The following is an 18,926-nucleotide window of genomic DNA, read 5'->3' on the forward strand; positions in this document are numbered from 1 at the left end:
TCCTTGAGAAGATTGCAACAGCTCCTTCTCTGCCTGTCTGTTCAAATGGTAAAAATACTCACTCTGCATACCTTTCCCAGGGGACTCAGGATAACAGATGTGTCCTTACATGCCGGTATTGCTGTGGGAGGTTCCACTGTACAATCAAGCAAACGGCAGAGTAATCCACCCCACCCACCCTTATACAGCGCAACGGCTGCCACGGTATAAGGTCTCGGCTTTTAATCAGAGTCAGAACATATAAACACAAAAAAGCGTTTCTGCAAAAGCTGAAGTAGACATTGTCCTCCAGACCGCCCGTCCTGTCCTCCAGACAAACTGACTGAGGTCAAAATGATGCTGAACAAACTGATTCACTGTCTGTTGTGTTGTCCTTTGCTGCCTCAACATTTCTGCACTGTAAATGTTTGAAGCTGAAAGCCTTAAAGCTGGGGTCAGCCCAGTTTTGCCAACTCTTTAACAATGAAAGTAGCATTCAAAAGACACTTAATCAAGCCAGAAAATCTTAATCATAACCAACATAAATGAGCCGGTGCGACAGCCACAGACACCGGACTTTATTCTTTTTAACTTTATTTTTATCGGCGCATTTGATGTATTGAATAGTGACGTAATGTGAAGTGAATTTCCTACATTAGCTCAAAAGATGTGAACTAAAGTTAAGAATGTAATTAAAAGTTGTATTATCTGTTATCAGCAAATACAAAACGAGCTAAATACTAACCGTCATCATGGTTGTTTTTATTATTATTAAAAGAAACAACCATGACTCTTCTTAACCTATATCTGTTGTGTATTAATCAGCAAGTTTCAATCATGTCTGGGTTTTTTTCTTCAAATAAGAATAAAGAATTGTGGCTTCAGAGTTTTTACACTCAAACAATGCATGCTGGGAAGTCTGCTGATGGCTGGTCATGTTCCTTTAGAAACTTAATTCGATCAGTTGATTAAAATCACAGCATTCATTCAACTCATTACTTTAAGTAAATGTATGTTCATAACTTCTGAAGTGATCTGATAACAAAAACTAGAATTTTTAAATTACATTTTCTTGAAATTAGTAAAAATTGAAGTTAATGACAAACGATTGATTCCACTAAATCCCTATATGATGTTTTCCGGTGTATACTTCTACTTCACATACAGTACACACTACCTCCTACTTGGATTACAGTGAGATTGCCAAAACCATCGGCGGCTTCACTGTGACCCACTGGCACATCCACTGGGAGATCCCCAGTGCCATCTGTAATGACTGGTGGGCTGGCGATAAGAAAATGGGCTCTTTATCTCAGCCCAATTAGGCAGCTAATTGATTCAATACCAGTCATTTAGAGTTCCTCCAGGCTCGGGATTGAGCACTTGAGCCTTTTGAACAGACGTGAGATCCCCAGAGGCGAGGGAGTGTGTTCGACCCCACAAAGCCTGTAGATTATAATCTGGATGAAAGAATTTTAATGAGGTAAAAGATTACATCGGGGATAAGTCTGACCAAAAATCTTAAATTTATTGATGGTCACAGAATTTTGTTGCCGGGCGACATATTTAAATTAACGAGCAAACCTTTTGGTGTAGGCAGTATGATAAGGTGTGTATACTGAGGCATCTTCTTCATTTTCAGACCGGTTAGAGTGGCTATTTTCAAAATCAATCAATTCATTGTTAGGTCTATAAAATGTCTAAAAATAGTAAAAAATGCCCATCACAACGTGGACACATTGGAAAAGCCATAAACCAAGAATATTTGTTTTTGCTTAAAAAAATTATAATTAATTATCAAAATAGTTTCTGATTAGTTGTTTGTTAATCAGGTAACCTATTTACTGACTGATCTTTGCAGCTCTAATCATCATATTGATGATTTTATCTGGCCAAAACAATCAGCCATACTACAACCATATGGGATTTACATTTAGGATACAGTCTTCAAAGTCAAATATAGAGTTGCGCGCGTTGTGTCTTAACCTCTGCATTTAACCCATCCGAAGCATTTAGGTTCAGCGTCTGAAGGACACTCCGACATGCGGACAGGAGGAGCCGGAAATCGAGCCGCCAAACTTGTGACGAGAGGACGACCCGCTCCACACACCCATTTGATGTGTTTTTGTAATTTTGATATAGTGTGGTTTAAAAATAAAGAGAAAGTTCCAGACAGCAAATTTATCGACAAAACCAACTCATTCATTTTAAACACTTTATCGCACAGTTTAAGGTTTTAAGATGAACCACTAAAGCTTTATTTTCGACCACAGGAGTCGTACTATGAACGGGTGGTGGACGCTGCCTTTCATTTCTCATGGTGCTAATCCCAACGCCGCCTCTAGCTCTCCATTTCACTGTTCTGAGGAAGCAAATCACACTTTCCCTTAAACACGGAGACAACACTGAAAGGAAGAGATTCATTTGAGGTCAAATCCGGGTTGACTGCTAACAAAGGGATGATACGCTTGACTTTTAACGCAACACAAAAGGCAGGTTCACGAAAGTCAGAGAGATATATGCAGCCCGTGACCTCGGTGAAAGGCGATGTAATGAACTCTAAGTTTAGCCGTGGTACCGTGTTCGCCCGGTTCCATCACGACGGAGAAGACCGACTTCATTCATGAGCTAAAGAGTTAAAAGAGGTTCGTGTGGAGGCTCACGTGAATCCTCCACTGGTTACTTCAGGTTTCATGTGATTGTAAACTAAACCTCAGAGGGACGCTGCTTCTTTAAAATGTAATCAATATTTAATAATGGTGTTACATGCGAAGCTCCTGCTCGACACAAAGACACACGTACTCATGCAACATAACATAAACAAGAAGAGAAGCTTCATAAAATCACACCTAGACGCAGTGCAGACATAATTTAATCTCAACAGTAGCAACAGGTTGTCAACCGTTATTGAAAACCCCCATAGTCACAGGTTGCATATGTTTATGAGCTGTGAGAAATAACTTTTTCCATTTGGATAATTATCATGGGGCTGAATAGCTACTAACACCGCTACCTCTGCTCTACAACTACGACTTCTGCTTTGTACCAACAATAGCAGCAGCTACTGCTAATAATAATAATGTGTTTTATTTATAGGCGCCTCTCAAGGCACTCAAGGAAACCTTACAGGCACAGTTAATTAAAAAGAAGCAGCAATGTTTCAAGACATCATAAAATCAAACAAAACAGTAATATACAATAATATATTAATACAATGCAAGACTCAGTGTAGTCGTAGCCATTGGAGACAGATTTTAAGAAGGGATGTGAAGGTGAAGACGTTTAGCAGAGCAGCTGAAGGTTCCCCATGATGGGAGTCAGGATTGCACAAGAGGATCTGAGAGTACGGAAAGGTGTCTAAGAAGAAGTTTTTAGGTTGTTGTGTTTTCAAATTTGAGGTCTGCAGTTGTGTCTCTAAATGATTGAAAGTCATTTTGGTCTACAATCATTAAGTGTTACAAACCTGGTCCAATACTTATTCCTTTTCTATCGGAGGATGTTAGATCAAAGGCCTTTACACACTGGGAACGTGACGAATAAACAATACGAAATTATGAAATAGTCGCTTGTGAATATCATATGTCAGGGCTTTTATTGTGAAAGGTAAGAACAGAAGGAGTTATCTGGGTTTTGGGTCATTGCAGAAAATAAGCTTTGTGGCAAATAAACATTTATGATAAGTTTACATTTTGTTCAGCAAGATAATCTTCACAAATGAACTCCACTTTTATGTTTTTTGAAGCATGAAGGCAATCACCAGAAGTTAAAAGCTAACATTATAGGCCATATATGAAGTACACCACGGTCACATGAGCGTGAGTATAAACACAGTGAGTCCGTAAACGTGAACTAGTCGGCGTGATCAAGTTTAGAAATCTCATTGAGCCACTTGTTAGCAACCGCCTTTCTTTTTTTTTTTTGCGAGCGGTATTTACTCATTAAAATCTTTTAAGCTTGTTAACCACAGACCTTATTTCAGGCTTCTAACAAAAAACCCATTCATGAAAACCCATCTTCTTTGAGATGAGGGAAACAGAACTGCAAAAATACTGACTCATTTCAGGATTTAGGACTCAATCCTGCAGCGCTCTCGACGCAACTCAACCCCTTCTGCGCAATGCGATTGGTTGATGCCTCTATTCCTGCCACAAAATCTCAGAAAAATCAACCTCCTTCAGAACAGTCTTGAATTTGCGTTCCGTGTGAAAGTATACATGCCAGAAACTACAATTTGAAAAGATATATTGATGTGCGAATTAAACACACAAAGAAAAAGAAAAACAAACCCCCGCTGTGTAAAGGCCTTTAGAGTTTGTTTTCAATAAAGTCTGAAGTGATCCATACAAACTTCATCTACTGGAGTTCAGAGTTGCTTTGGCTCACCATCCCTCCACAATATGACTCACAGCTCATTTGGAGGTAATGGATGTGTGTGTGTGTGTGTGTGTGTGTGTGTGTGTGTGAGATGAGGACTGTGAGAAGGACCCAGCCAAGCTCAAACAACAGCATGTGAAGTGCCCTTAGATGCCACGAAAGCTCAGTCTGAGCGAGGAGGCTGACGGGTGGCACATTTCCCCACGCTAGGCATGATTTGAATGGAAAGTGGCAGGGTGGGGGATGGATTACCGCGGGGGGGAAGGGGGAGGGGGGGCATTAATCCTACAGCCATGCACGCATGCACTAACACACTGACACATGTGGACACGCGCACGTGTTAATAAAACACTTCCAGAATTCACACTTTCATGTTGCTCCTCGTTCGGTTTCCTGCACACGCGGATAGAAACACACTGAGGTGCACGAGGCCTCGCGACACAATGTTAACGCACCGACGTACAAGAATGATGATGCTGCCAACGACTGCTTTGTAGCACACTTTTTGCAGTGTCATTTGAAGGTCCTACACTTCAGAGCCTAACCAACACTTCCGCTGATCTACTGATTTCTTTAGACACTTTAGAGAGGCTCGCTCGGTCCTCCCTCTCCTCTTTTTTTTCGCATTCTGTCCATTCTTGACACGTTTTCAGCACAAGTGTGTGTACTTCAGACCTTGCCATGAGAATATTCAGCCTCAGGAAGAAGACTCATCATTTATTTACTGCATCTTATTCTGCTTAATATCCCTTACTCAGAACAAACTACAAAAATAAGTAACGGGTCATTTAGCACCGAGCAGAAATGTGAGGATTTGTGGTTTGTCCTGACATACTATTATACTATTACACTATTATCAAGTGAATCCTTTTGGGTTTTGTGAATCTTTTTAGGAGCAAACACATATTGTAGTGTATATTAGGTAATATTTCTTTAGGGAGTGCAGTTAGTGATAGTGTGGGCTCCTCGGTAGCTCTGACAGCTTGGGGCGGGGCTTAGCGAAGGGTCAAATGACTCTGCAGTAGTCACAGGTTGTTATCACCTCGATCTGCAGTGACGGAAACATGACACCCGGGAGGACACGCTCACTTTCACCCCTTTTCCGGCATGATGCTATGTGACGCACGTCGAACTGAACATATAATGAATAAAACCGATTTGGACAACTATTAAAATATTTTACCGTACAAGACATATAATTAATATTATCAAAGCCACCAGGCTCCAGTCGGACAACAGTAATTTGATATAGAAACACATTCAAACTCAACAGAAACAAAATGAATCTCATCAAAACTGTCTTTGAAAGTCTTTCCGCTTTTATAAGAATGACCAACTCTGGTTTAGTTTAAATAAACCCTTTTATTCACCGAGTTAGATATGAAAAGAAACCGCCGTTATACTGTATGTGCTCCTCACAGACAGAGAGTAAAACACACTTTACTCAAACTCAACAGAAACAAAATATAACTCATCAAAATAGCCTCTATACTGTTCCAACAACCACCAACTCTAGTTTGAAAGACAAACTGAATGAGTAACAGATATAACAAAAAGAAGTAACCACTGCAACATTTTGTTGGTTTTTTTCTGCTAACTAATTCTGGCGAACGTGACCCACCAGCAAAAAAATCGAAAGGCATACTCGTCTACTGCCAATGAGAAAGGAGTCAATCGATTATTTGTGTCCGTCTTTTCGTTGTTTAAAAAGAAAAAAGTGTACAACGTGTTCATTTTGGTGGAGACCGGGTCTTCGTTTAGCTGACTGATGTCAAGTGAGAGTGGAAATGTTGGCACCTGCCCAAATGAACCAATAGAATCAAAGAAATGTCTCACCGCTTGAATAAAACTCTTCAAACTCATCATGGCAGGGACATCAACATGTCTCCAGAATAAAGTCCTGTACTGCCATGTGCAGACGTGGAAGTGCCTCTCAGTCTCACTCTGCAGTGTTGTGTTGCAGCAGCAGCAGCAGCAGCAGCAGCAGCAGCAGTAGTTGAGTGGCCACCTCACCAGAGGTGCTAATGGTATTGACCACTTCAGTATGTTAGAGAAGGGCATAGCTGGAGCCGGCAGTAAACAACTCCAGACTGACAGGCCGGGGTGACTGTTGGCTTGATTGCTTTCATTACTCACACACTGTCCAAAGTCAGACCTGCCGCCTTAGGACCCGCTCACATCTGCCGGCTTCTGCTATCAGCATCCCAACAAATCTGTAAAAAGTTACAATAAGTGATGCAACTGCTCGTAACACATACAAAAAAACATCAGAGAGTTAAAGTGAGATCTGAGAATTATTTTGGTGCTTCTATTTCGGTCATCTATAATAGAGACATAATATGTAAAAAAAAAACAAGTCTTTTGTTGCATAGTGCTGTTGATGGAAAGGCTGCGACGGAAAATGGAGCAAGGCTGTTGAATATGAAAAGAAAAGCCAAATAAAACAAAGACTCTCATAGAATATTCATAAATTCTGCTCCTCCACTCCGGCTTTAATAAGCAGAAAAACAAACCCAATCAGCCCCACATCAGCGGTTATGAACAACAATATAATCGCCACATTATATATGAAAAGTGAGAAATTATCATATCGTTCACATCACTGCGATCCAGCAGCACCTACTGTGGCAACAGGAGAATATATTTAACCCCTCTGCTAAACACCGGCTCGCCTTTTCTATAATTTCGAATCAAAGCAATTTCATCAGCACGAGCACATTCATAAAAGATGATCCTGCTTGGGAAATAATGCAGAAAAGCTTTTTCATTACCTCCTCATCATATATGGATCACACATTTATTACCCTTGATCAAACATTCATTACCTCCCGCATTAAAAAAAGAAAGTCTACGTATTACTCATTGTCAACACCGTCTGCACTTTCATTAGCGGCACAGTTATGTTGTCATCTTTTCTAGTATCAGAATGAGAAACATTCTGATCGGATTGTGCAATAAATATGCACAAATACGACGACAAGGAAACGGGTGCAAAAGTGTTTCACTGTGTCACGCTCCATGATGACAGAAAAAAACAACCTCAACTGGATGTATTTTGACACCCAGTGTTTCGTATGTATGTCATTGTCTACATATGCAGGAGTCCCAGGATGCTCTGAGCTCCTGGAGCCAGAAATAACACACACACACACACACACACACAAGGCTTCACTTTCTTTTCCCCGTCAGGGTATGACCTCAACAAAGAAGCTTTGTTTTTGATCTCTTCAGACTAAACCTGGCCATTGGCATGTGTCATCCTTAGCTCCAGCCGTCGTTACCTATCTTCATCTCTCCCTCCGTCGGAGCAGATACCTCTCTCTTCCTCCGCTTCCTCTCTACACCTATTCTGTCTGTAACAATCCTGGCTCGTGTTCGGTGCACTGAACTCAACAATCCTGCTGCAGAAACCTGCGACGGCAGCCAGGAATGAAGAATAGCATGTGTGTTTGCACTGTATGGTTCTTTTTCTTTTCGTGAGTGACTGTTTCACTTGTTAAATGTGGACTGAAAAATATTTCTGGAGGATTTTCGGGGTTACTAGGGAGAGACTGCAGGCCTAATCAACCAGTAACCACTGGGTATAGGGTCTCACAAGGGCAGGAAAATCTCCTCCTGGAAGAATTCAGAACACACTTACGTTCTCATATCTGAATGTTAAATATGAGGCTCCAGATAGCAGACAGCTTATGTAGCTTAGTTTGTCAAGGCAGCAACCACTGGGTCTGAGAGGTGAAGCCAATTTGGAAGAGCCTTACACTTGCATTATTTCTATTGACCAGCAGGGGGCGACTCCTCTGATTGCATAAAGAAGTCTGATTGTATAGAAGTCTATGGGATAATCCCCACACGTCTCATTTGATTCATTACCTCAGTAAACATTGTAAACATGAGTTTATGGTCTCAATCGCTAGTTTCAAGTCCTCTTAAAAACAGAATGATGTTAATTTCGTAAATTATATTCCCATTAAGAGTAAAATAGATAAAGCAGGGTATGCTTTAGGGCGGGGCTACCTTCTGATTGACAGGTCGCTATAACGATGTTGTCCGGTCTGGGAGTTGTCCTGGCTGTCGTCTTACAACTTTAAACCTCTCACCGCGTGTTTTCAGTTCATGAAAGCTTTTTGGTCGCCTAAAGCGTCCGGTTGTACTTAGCTCCACCCTATGTGTCACTTCTGGTTGCAAATGAACAAGATGGCGGCGGCCAAGATGACAAAAGGCCAACGGCTGACGACACGGTGAGTACGTCCACTTCTTAAATACAGTTTAGATATACATTTAGCACAAACACTGAAAACAAGAGAAACAGCTAGCCTTTGCTTTAAGGTTACATTTTGTTGTTTGAAATAAATAGTTAATGAAGAGATGCCAACCAATACAATAAGACATTTTAAATGCAATTATGCATTTGTCTGAGTATATATGCATTTGTTGACATTAAATTTTACGTTATAGACATTTAGTTTAGCTCCTGTTCAGAGAAATATACAACTAAGTTTAACATCCGAGTTTACTGATATTACAAACAGCTAAAAAGAGCTTTCGTGTGTGTTTATCAGTGCGTGTGGGTAAAATCTGCACCGAAGCAGAAAGAGAATTAAAAAAAAAAAAAGAAGACCGAGAAGCATCGTAGAGCAGCAGAGGGGTGTTTGGAGTGATGCAGCTGTCACTCATAAACACCTGCATAGTAACTCCTCTTCATCATGACTCTTACTCTGAGAACACAGGGAGCCGGCGCGACTCAGACAGCGTTGCCAGACCCAATAACATTCTGCACCCTCCGCACCAGCTTGTGAGCCTCTCCCGTCCCCTGGCCTTGAGCATGGTTAGATAACACCGCATTAGATAACGGTGCGCAAAAAGCCTGTTGGCTTCTTTCAGCAGACATTAACAACAACAAGAAAACAAACAAAACTTATGATGAAAACTTACTCTGATTTGAATACCTCCGCGTCCTACTTTTTTACTTCTATATCCACCTTGCTGCAAAAAAAGACGCCTAAAGACAAGCTCGGCGTGCAGTGGAATACAATCTTAACAATACATGAACATGACCTCAATATGAGCTGCACAAGATACCATCAGGAAAAGGAGCTTGTTTAGAAAGTTAGACTTTCAAACAAACAGTCCTGTGAGCTACACGGTCTTATAGCGAAAAGTAAATCAATAATCTCATTTCACCAACAGCAATTTGCTTGTATTTTTCACCCAAGCAGGCGCATACTTAAAAATAGCTACTAGACTCTGCATTTAGGTAAAACGTGTCTTTACATAATAATGGCTGTACTTGCTCCGTGGAGATGGTAAATGATAGCGGCTCCTAGACTCCCTGTTCTCTTTTTATGCAGATGGAGACGTCGTCTGGGGAGACTGTCATTATGATGGTGATGGAGCGTTTGCGGTTTACGTTTTTAGGTGTAATGCGAAAGCGTGGCGGTGAGACAGAGAGTCCTTGGGCGCACGGCGGTGTGTGTGGAAGTAGAGGGAGGCGGTGGGGGGGGATACAGCAGAGTGAAAGTTCAGGTAAAAGAAGTGGACAAAGAAGAGACAAAGAGGCCTGGGGAGGGAGGGAGGCTACTAACAGCGAGAGAAAAGACACTGACAACGTGTGAGAGCGAGAGACAGAGAAAGTGACAAGAGAAGAAGAAACAGGTTCAGTACCGCACCTTTCTGCAGACTCATGTCTACCATGCGAGGCTCGGCCAGCTCCAGGAAGAAGTTCTTGTTTTTCTCATACTCCTCATCGTCAATAATTTTCACGTGAATGAGTTTGCTGCAGGAGGAATAACAGGAGGGGGGGGAAACAGGAAGGGGTGTTGAAAGGAGAGGGACAGAGAAGGACAGGAAGGGGGAAGAGGGAGAGACAAGAAGAGAAAGGTTAATTTGTGATGGAGGGACACAGGAAGTGCACTGTAAGTAGGATTAATAATCAGCATGGAAGAAAGGTTAGGAGGTGAAAGGTCAGCTTGCCGTGGACCGGGCCTGTCCGTCACCGCCTGAGCTCACTGGCTGCCACGGGCATCATGACAACCGCATTTATCACGCCGTCCGATACAAGTGGAACGGAGGGCGAAAAAGCACTCGATGGCAGTGAGGATAAAAGAACACAATGGACTGAAAACAGCAGCATGTAATCAATCAGGTTGTAAAATGTGTAAACGGACATTTCACAAGGGCAAATAGGTGAGCGAACGATAAATGAAAGAAACTGTCGCTATCTAAATCGATTTTTATGGCTCGATGTTTCAGTCAGAACACTTTCAATGAGACGGCTGGCTGGACACTGCGAGGACTCCCCGCCTCTCGAGGCACAGACGAGGCAGATAAGAGAGAAGCAGCTTATTGCTGAGTTTATTGCTCCGGTTTGAGGAGAACACCCCTTTAATGAAGTCAAATGTCTGGAGGGGTGAGGCTCTTTCTCTGGGAAAGAGCTGCGTGTGACATCATCTCACAGAAACAGCTCAATATGGCACCTCAGCCCCGGCGGCGCTCTCGCCACTGATCGCCCTAATTGATCTTTTTAAAGAGTTATTGACCGAGTGCAGGCAGTTAAGTGGTCAGTAGGTACCCAGATGTCTCCGCGCCTCGCCATATCACAGCGGGAACTCCTCGAGGAATAGCCGTGTTGAATTCAATTGGACTCGTGCAAACGACAACAAACCGACAATGCTCAAGACATGTCATGACACTCGCTGCACCCGCTCTCTTAGGCCTCAGAAAGCATTCCCTGCAAGCAGCAGACAAGTCAACAATAGTCGACAGCGGCGCAGCTAGCCCTGAAATAGGGATGACATACTTTGTTATGTGTCTGACATCTCATGGGAGGACTCCTTTCCTCCTCATCCGAGCAAAAAACGCGATTTCTACGCATGTTATTTAGGGAGAGTATTTGGAAAGCAGGGCTTCAGCTAATAAAATAAGTGGCGCTGCAGCATTCATAATGGATAGCTGCTCGTGTATCACGTATCGAGTCAAAAAGCAGCTCGTTCTCTTGACATCCCGCTGATGTAGTTCCAACACCGTGACATATAGCGTGGCTTGTGCCAGTCAAAGCCCTGACACACACACACACACACACACACACATCACAAACTGTTTACACTCACACTGCACACACCATGTGTATAAAACCATTAATCCGAGCATCTCTAGAGGAATTAAAATGCATTTCGTTAGCTGCAGTAATGCATAGTTAAATCCCTTTCTCTGGGCCGGTGTACATGTAGTTGTGGATGTGAATCATGCGACTATAAGATCCTGTTAGCACACTACAGACAGCAGAACAATCTGTGTCTCTTTCTCTCTCTTCATATCCCACCGGCAGGGCTTTCCTCAGATTGCTGGGCGAGATGTCTGCAGTGCTGGAAAGGCGCCTTGTTTTTTTTTCACCAGAAATGAGAGAGGAGGAAGCACTGGAGTCTAATGGACAAGTGGGATCTGGCAAAGACACGCCGCCTGGCTGGGGTTGGGAACAGCTCTCAGGCTTGACATGCAAGCAGGCACAGAGACAACACACGTCGCCTTGTAAATTACTGCACCACCAAGCAGCCACGTGCTTACCAACATGGCCGATTAACCTGAGGGGAAGCTGTAGCTGCCCCTTTCCCTTTTTCTGCAGTGTGCAGTTTTTTTTTTGCTGTGTGCTAATTTGATTAAAACTGACGGTCTACCATTTTCTTGCACACCCTCTTTAAACCTGCAATAATGGAATTTTCCGGGCCAATATAGGGCAGCACAGCAAACCATAAAAACAACATTGACATATAATCACCTTATTGTATGCTACTTAAAGTATTGTTTGCAGCATTTTCTTGAGAAACAATGTCTTGACTGAGACAATCACAATAATTTGACCCACTAGAAGTGTGTGGTTGTGTCTGTATTTGCAGAGACCCTGCCCTCTGCCTGTATTCTCTCTCTTCTTATTATTTTGCTGTGGTTGGGATGTTTTTGGTCGTCAGCAAAGAGCATTTGGGCCCCACATAGGTGTGAAGAGCACAGGGTGTGTAGCCCGTTCTCATCCCAAGTCGCGACTGTCACGCATCTGATACCGAGGCACCCTTTAGCGTCTATGATATAAAGCGGTGGTATCTGACGACCAAAGGGTTGGCCACAGCGACAGGATTAAACCTGCGCTTCCGCTGAATTCCTTCAAAATTCGGCACCTTCCCGCAGGGTTGTGCGGAGCTGTGGGCGTGTTTTACAGCTTGTTTCCCGCTAACGTCACACCCTTTCTTCATAAACAATCTAGAAAATCTATGTTCTCTCTCTCTCTGGCTCGAGCCAACTCTAAATGCTGTGTGTTTACAAACAGTGACCTACAATGCTACATAGTATACTTAATATGGCTTCTAATATGGCTAACAAGTTAGCAAGCAGTAATATCTTTACACATCCAGCAGATACAACATTAACAATCACTTGAAGTAGAGTTTGTGCAGTAGTCACAGTCTTTTTAGTACTGTTCACGGTCTCCACTAACTCCTGAGGCAAACATCCGGTTCTTTAGCTGCTAAATTCTCCACTATTTTTACCAGTTGGCTGCTAACTTAGTCTGTCAGCAGTTTGTTGCTAGGCAGGGAGCAAACGGTGAGTTTATCAAAGCTTTTGGCAGAAAGCGAATGCCTCCTGCATCTGTAAACGATGCTGATGAGACTGAAGGAGCGAACCAGTGAACTTAGTAAAGCAATGAACCGAAAACCAAAACAATGAGCCGAAAGATGCTAAAACGCTACGTAGCGCTGAGGAGAACTGCAGTCGGGTGATAATTATCTGTGGGTTTGTCACAATATCTTAGACAACAATCAACACCGTCGAAAGATCTGACACCATTTAAAGCTCAATTAGATCTGATTCTGTAGTTTGGATGTATAACCCTAATTTGACAAGGGTCCTATGGAAATCAATAAACACCAATCATGTAATAATCAACAGGCATGTTTGCATCATGGAAACATTTGAGCAGCTGCACAGCTCACCAACATATCGCACCGCTGTGTGATATTTCTCTGGAGCTTGACAACATAAATTACCTTGTCACCTACATTTTACACTCCGGTGTTCCACTTCGCCCAGGCTGAGCTACAGCACCTGTATTTATCAGACCTCATGATGTACGGCAAGTTAGCAGAGCTGCTGTGGAAATTATAGTGTTTCTGTAATTTTAATAGATTGCGACAGACTGCAGTTGTAGATTGTTTCTACTTGACACCGCAAAGTTTGATTTTCAGTACGTCTGATTTCATGTGTGTTAAGAATGAAATACTGAGATCTAGACAAGCTGGCGTAGGCTTCACCTAGGTTGTTTGTTTGAGATGACACTTTCAAGTTGTTGCTTTGAGCCATTGTGACGCTGTAGTAAATATTCCCACATGCCTTAAAACACAGCCTGCACTAGCATTTCATTCATAAACGCAAGGAAGCTACTGTACAGTGGCATATTGACAAGGGGGGAGAGATCAAAACCTCTTACAAATTGATGAATAGAGCTCTTGCAAGAGACTCTCCTAATAGCACCAACTTCATTTGGTGCTATTTATTATATATTGCCTTAAAAAAGGCAAACTATCTCCATAATGGTCTAATTTTTTAATAATTACTAAGTAAATCTAATATGCTTATTCTACAACAACGATACAAATTATTAATAAACTATATTTAAAAAAATATTTAATTAAATGGGCAAGGGAGAAAAGATATTCTTCATGATTTTGATTGTTTCTGTGGTCAAATGTGACCAACAGAAAATCCACCACATCCTCACTCGAGTGGTATGTTCTGTATTTTTTTTAAATACATCCATATTCTACAAAGTTGATCCTTTTTTCCAGATTCACAGCGGACAAAAATGACGACCCAAACGCACACGCAACCGCTAAAGAAATACTGTTCATACACACAACCGCTTACAAACACACGCCAATTACTGCCACACACGTGAGGGGAACGTTAAGCAGCATTTACATTTGTTTATGACAATCATCAATAATTCATCCATCTATCGCAAACATCTGGCATCAGCCGCCGTGGAAGCTGCAAAAAGCCACTCTGAACGAAACAGGAGTGTGTGTGTGTGCGTGTGTGTGTGTGTGTGTGTGTGTGTGTGTGTGTGTGTGTGTGTGTGTGTGTGTATAGAGTGAAAGTGATACAATCAAACACCTGCTGTGCACACAAACACAAAGCACAGTGCAGTGTTTACAGGGATTGTCCTGCTGCCGGTGCAGTGGATGGTGGCGTCATTTAAATGGTCACACTGTGGTGTGTTGGCAGAAAAGACACAGAGGGTGTGACAGTGTGTTGCAGATGGCGTTCTCGTGTACACTCACACACACACACACACACACACACACTGACTCACAGGTATATGTTTGCCTGCTTACACGTCTCCACTGTTGTTATTTACAGTGTTCTGATGTGTTGATGGTACCTTTGTCCCTGAGCTGCTGTGACATTGGTTCACAGGTGTAACACTTTCAGGAGCCGGGACAAACATGACCGCTCTGGAGTAAAGAGGGAACTGTGGATGAGCAACCCCGTCTGCTAAATCACGATCACATACAACTAAACTGTATTCTCAATCATGTTTCGAGGTAATTTTGCATTGTCAGGTTTATACACATGGTTAATGTTGTAAATTTAAACAAGACATCACAAATTACATTACAAATTGCATTACAGTGCATGGGGAGAATGGACATATAGCCAGGCTAACTCTTTCCCCCTGCTTCCAGTCTTTATGCTAAGCTATGCTAACCGAATCATCTCTTTGCATCAGCTCCGTACTTAACACTGAGACACCAGAGTGGTATCCATCGTCTCATTCGACTCTCTGCAAGAAAGTCAATATAGCGTATTTCCCAAACTGCTCCTTTATGGATGCTGTGTGTTGCATTTTTTGAGAACCTTTAATTATTACTTCTCGAGTCATTCCTTCTCGCCTCTTCCTCTCTGGTAAATGTACTTGCTTTGAAGGGTAAAATTAATTTGAAAAGATAGAATATGAAATGCAACACAATAAGCGGACATATTGATGAAACTACATTATTTTGTGGCAAAAAGCAATCTCCCTTCCTGATGTGGAAAAATCCAATACTAGAAAAAACCCACAGAACCCGGCCTGCAGGAAAGTAAAAAAAACAATCGAGTACGTCAATCTTCTCACCAGTGGTCTCATTTGTTAAATTGAATTACACTAATGTGTCAAACTTAATGTGATAATGATTTATTGATGCTAACATGCTAGATATAGCACCCTTAAGTTGAGTATTAGTGTGGGAAGTGCCACTGGGTAATGACAGGCGATTAGAGGGTTCACACCTCCGCTGCACTGGGCCGCCTGCAGGCAGTGGCCTCTTGCCTTCCCCGAGTCCAAAGCAGATGGAGGAGGGGAAAGAAGAGGTGAAAACTGTGAAGGGAGTGAGACATGAAAGTGGAGGCGGTGCAGGGAGCCAGAGAGAGATGGAGAGGCAGATGCAGAGAGTTTCTTTCTCCCTCAGTTCTGCGGCCAAAAACCACACTGCGGCTGAAATTTGCTCTCGCTGCCCGCCTCCTCTCCACTCTCCAATGCCTCTTCTTCGACAGCAGATTTACTGTTCTCTGCTCTCCGCTCTGGCTCTCATTCCACAAACACTAAATAATACTGTGTAACCGCTAGAAGTGTGAAACCACTGTGGTGGAGTACCACATCAACAGAAAGTGATATGCGATGTGTGTGATATCCAATCTCCCCCTTCTCCGTCAGTGCAGACTGACCCTCGAACCGCTCAGCTTTCACTCTGCAAAGTCTTTCTTTTCAAGAAAATTTAGGAAGACTTATGTACTCCAGGCTAAGGAGCAGCAGCTAAAAGTGCTTTAATTAAATACAACTTTTTTCTCTCTCCCTGGTCCTCTGCATAAAACACCTGCTGCCTCTGACCCCGGCTCAGGGCTTTCTGGTTTCAACTAAACACAACCTTTCCAAATTCTTTTGAAAGTTTCCCTGCCTCCTTCTCTCTCCTTAATCTACGGAGTGCTTTTCAGTTGCTTTGCACCCTCACGCAAGACTGCATTTAACCACTGCTGAAGCACACGTGGAGGGACTGGAGCATGGTTTTTAAACAGCACACATTATTTTCACTTCACCGCAGTACGGAGGCCTGGATGGCGGCAGGATTACGAGGAGTTCTGTTCCTCAAAAGTTTTAGTGGAAAACCTCATGTGCATCTTGCAAGGAGTAAACCGACCTGTGCAGAGGCAAGCAAATTAATCATAGACGAGAAAACGTGACGTGAAACACGAGTGAAAATCATCAAAAAACAAGGTTTAAAACCACCATTTCAGCCTAGACAGATCATCGCAACGCATCCCACTCAAAATCCTGAATAAAGTCAAGCCAATAAAGACGGGAAGAGGACAAGGGGAAAAAAGGCCCCAGTGCCTCATGGGAAATCAGCGCCTTAATTAAGCAGGCCTGGTTTCTGTCACCAAGCGCAGGGATTATGGGCCTCGCTCATTATAGTCCTGATTATTGCTTTTCCCCAGCAATCACAGAAAAAAAGCCAGTAAACACATTTGTCAATGATTTCTTGCCAATCTGAAGACAAACTCACATCAGATTTAATATTCCACACCCACAAGGCCCCGTACATGTCCCGTCCTCCCCTCATCCTCCCCTCCTATATTTCTTTTCACCCAGCGAGGCAAACAAATCAAAGCATACTTGACCAGCTGACAAAGAGCTAAAACTTTTATAAACAAGGAAGTAAAATCCCCTTCCAAATGGCGACCGGCCCGCTGAAGTCAGGCATCAATATTACATAAACCAAACCAAAATGAGTCACGCAATCACACAAAAACTCTCCACTTGGCCACTTGCACATTTTCTGGCCAAGCTTGAGCCAGATGCAATAGCTGTGATTGCAAGTCGTTTAAGAGCAAAAGCATGAGAGTAAGTGCAGCGGTGCCAGATTTAGTTTGAATTGTACATGTCTGCCAAAGTGAGTCCCAGTTTGGACACTCCACCCAGAAAGATCAAATAAGAGATACCAATATACAAGCCCTGATGGAAGTACACCTTGTTATGTTCAATCTCGCTGAAGCGGCGGGTGGCCTTGTGCCGAAAGAGACCGTCCTTCATCCAGAGGACCCAAATTCAAGCCCTCGTTTTGGCAAACATCCTCCCTGCTGAAGTGTCCTTGAGCAGATCATGAAGACTGCGATCACATTGGAAGCAATTTTTGGAAGCAGGGTTTTGTTTTTTTAGAGAGAGAAGGAGAGAGAGAGAGAGAGAGAGAGAGAGAGAGAGAGATCGATTGATTTGTGGGCCGTTTCTGCGCCCAGACTTTGAAGAAATGAATAAATTCACAATCACTCTTGTTTTATATCTGCTGTCCAATCGGAGCAGGCGACAGATGGGAGTCATGGTGATTTAGGAATAATACAAATGGAAGACAGATTTTGAGTTGCTGTTAATGATGATTCATTAGTAACATTAACATTAATTTTACTAAATAGCAAACATTCACTTGATGATGGCAAAAAGCGAAGTTGAAATTAATAAAACAGCAGGCGTGTGATTCGAGAGTGCTTTGCAAGCAAGATTGAGTCCATCAAACATTTTAGCGATTACCGTTAAAATCTAGTGTTTTAATGTTCATATTTTAGGATTATCTCACTCTTTGTAAGTCTGTGCATTTAGAGAGTTACATAAACAAACCATCCAAACTTTCACTAAATACATATGGAGCTATTACGTGATTTTCTACTGGACATTATAATCACCGACATAGACAGACACATTCATTTCCTTACTGCCATATCCATTGACATAATGATGAAACTATCAATTAGTTTAAAATGAATTACCAATCACTTTGAAATATGTAAATCAATAATGAAAAAAACGCATCAATAATAGAGCAGCTGACATTAAGAGCGAGAAAGTCCACGTCGGATGGATGCGTCAATCAAACACAGACTTGAAACCAAGTAACATTAACTTAATGGACTTATTTTAACCCAAACCAAAATCTTTTCCTAACCCTAACTAAGTACTGTTGTTGCCTAAACAAGTATGTTTGTTGTGCACGTAAACCTAAACTAACTAAGTAAAGCCTCATTGGAAGTTTCTTTTGAAAAGACACTGTGCATGTTACGAGTGTACACTGACACATTGTCCCAAATATAATATGGTTATGGTAAGATTAGAATTAAAACACATTTAGTTGTCCAATGTCAAGGTTAAGGAAGGATCGCAGTCACGGTTAATAAAAACACAGATGTTGATAGCAGGTCTTTGAGAGGAGGCGAACTCTGCATGAGAGTCGGATGTGCTACACTTAATTTCTGCCTTGCAACATATGAGGCACACTACTCCCTGCATCAGCACTGGACTTTGGCACTGGGCGTAAATCAGGAGATGCAGATCCGTCCAATATAAAGATCTAATTCCTGAGTTTATTTTTATAAGACAACTCAATGAGCTTTACATAAGACATAAAAGTCATTCTGGAGTTGCCATTTCTGACTATTTTCTCACAACTGATAATGAAAATAATCATTAGCCCTTCATTGAGCTCCACTCTGGATTCACTTTA

The 18,926-nt window shown here is 42.2% G+C and overlaps 1 protein-coding gene across 1 annotated transcript in view; it reads right to left on the minus strand.

The window, feature by feature from the left end:
- Positions 1-18,926, minus strand: part of slc8a3 (solute carrier family 8 member 3) — a 95,624-nt gene that overhangs the window by 22,298 nt on the left and 54,400 nt on the right. Inside the window, exon 3 of the mRNA XM_079174368.1 lies at positions 10,020-10,126. Coding sequence (XP_079030494.1) covers positions 10,020-10,126 — 107 coding nt within the window. The remainder of the gene's footprint in view (positions 1-10,019; positions 10,127-18,926) is intronic.

Source organism: Pholis gunnellus, assembly GCF_910591455.1.
Source record: "Pholis gunnellus genome assembly, chromosome: 15".
Lineage (NCBI taxonomy): Eukaryota > Metazoa > Chordata > Actinopteri > Perciformes > Pholidae > Pholis > Pholis gunnellus.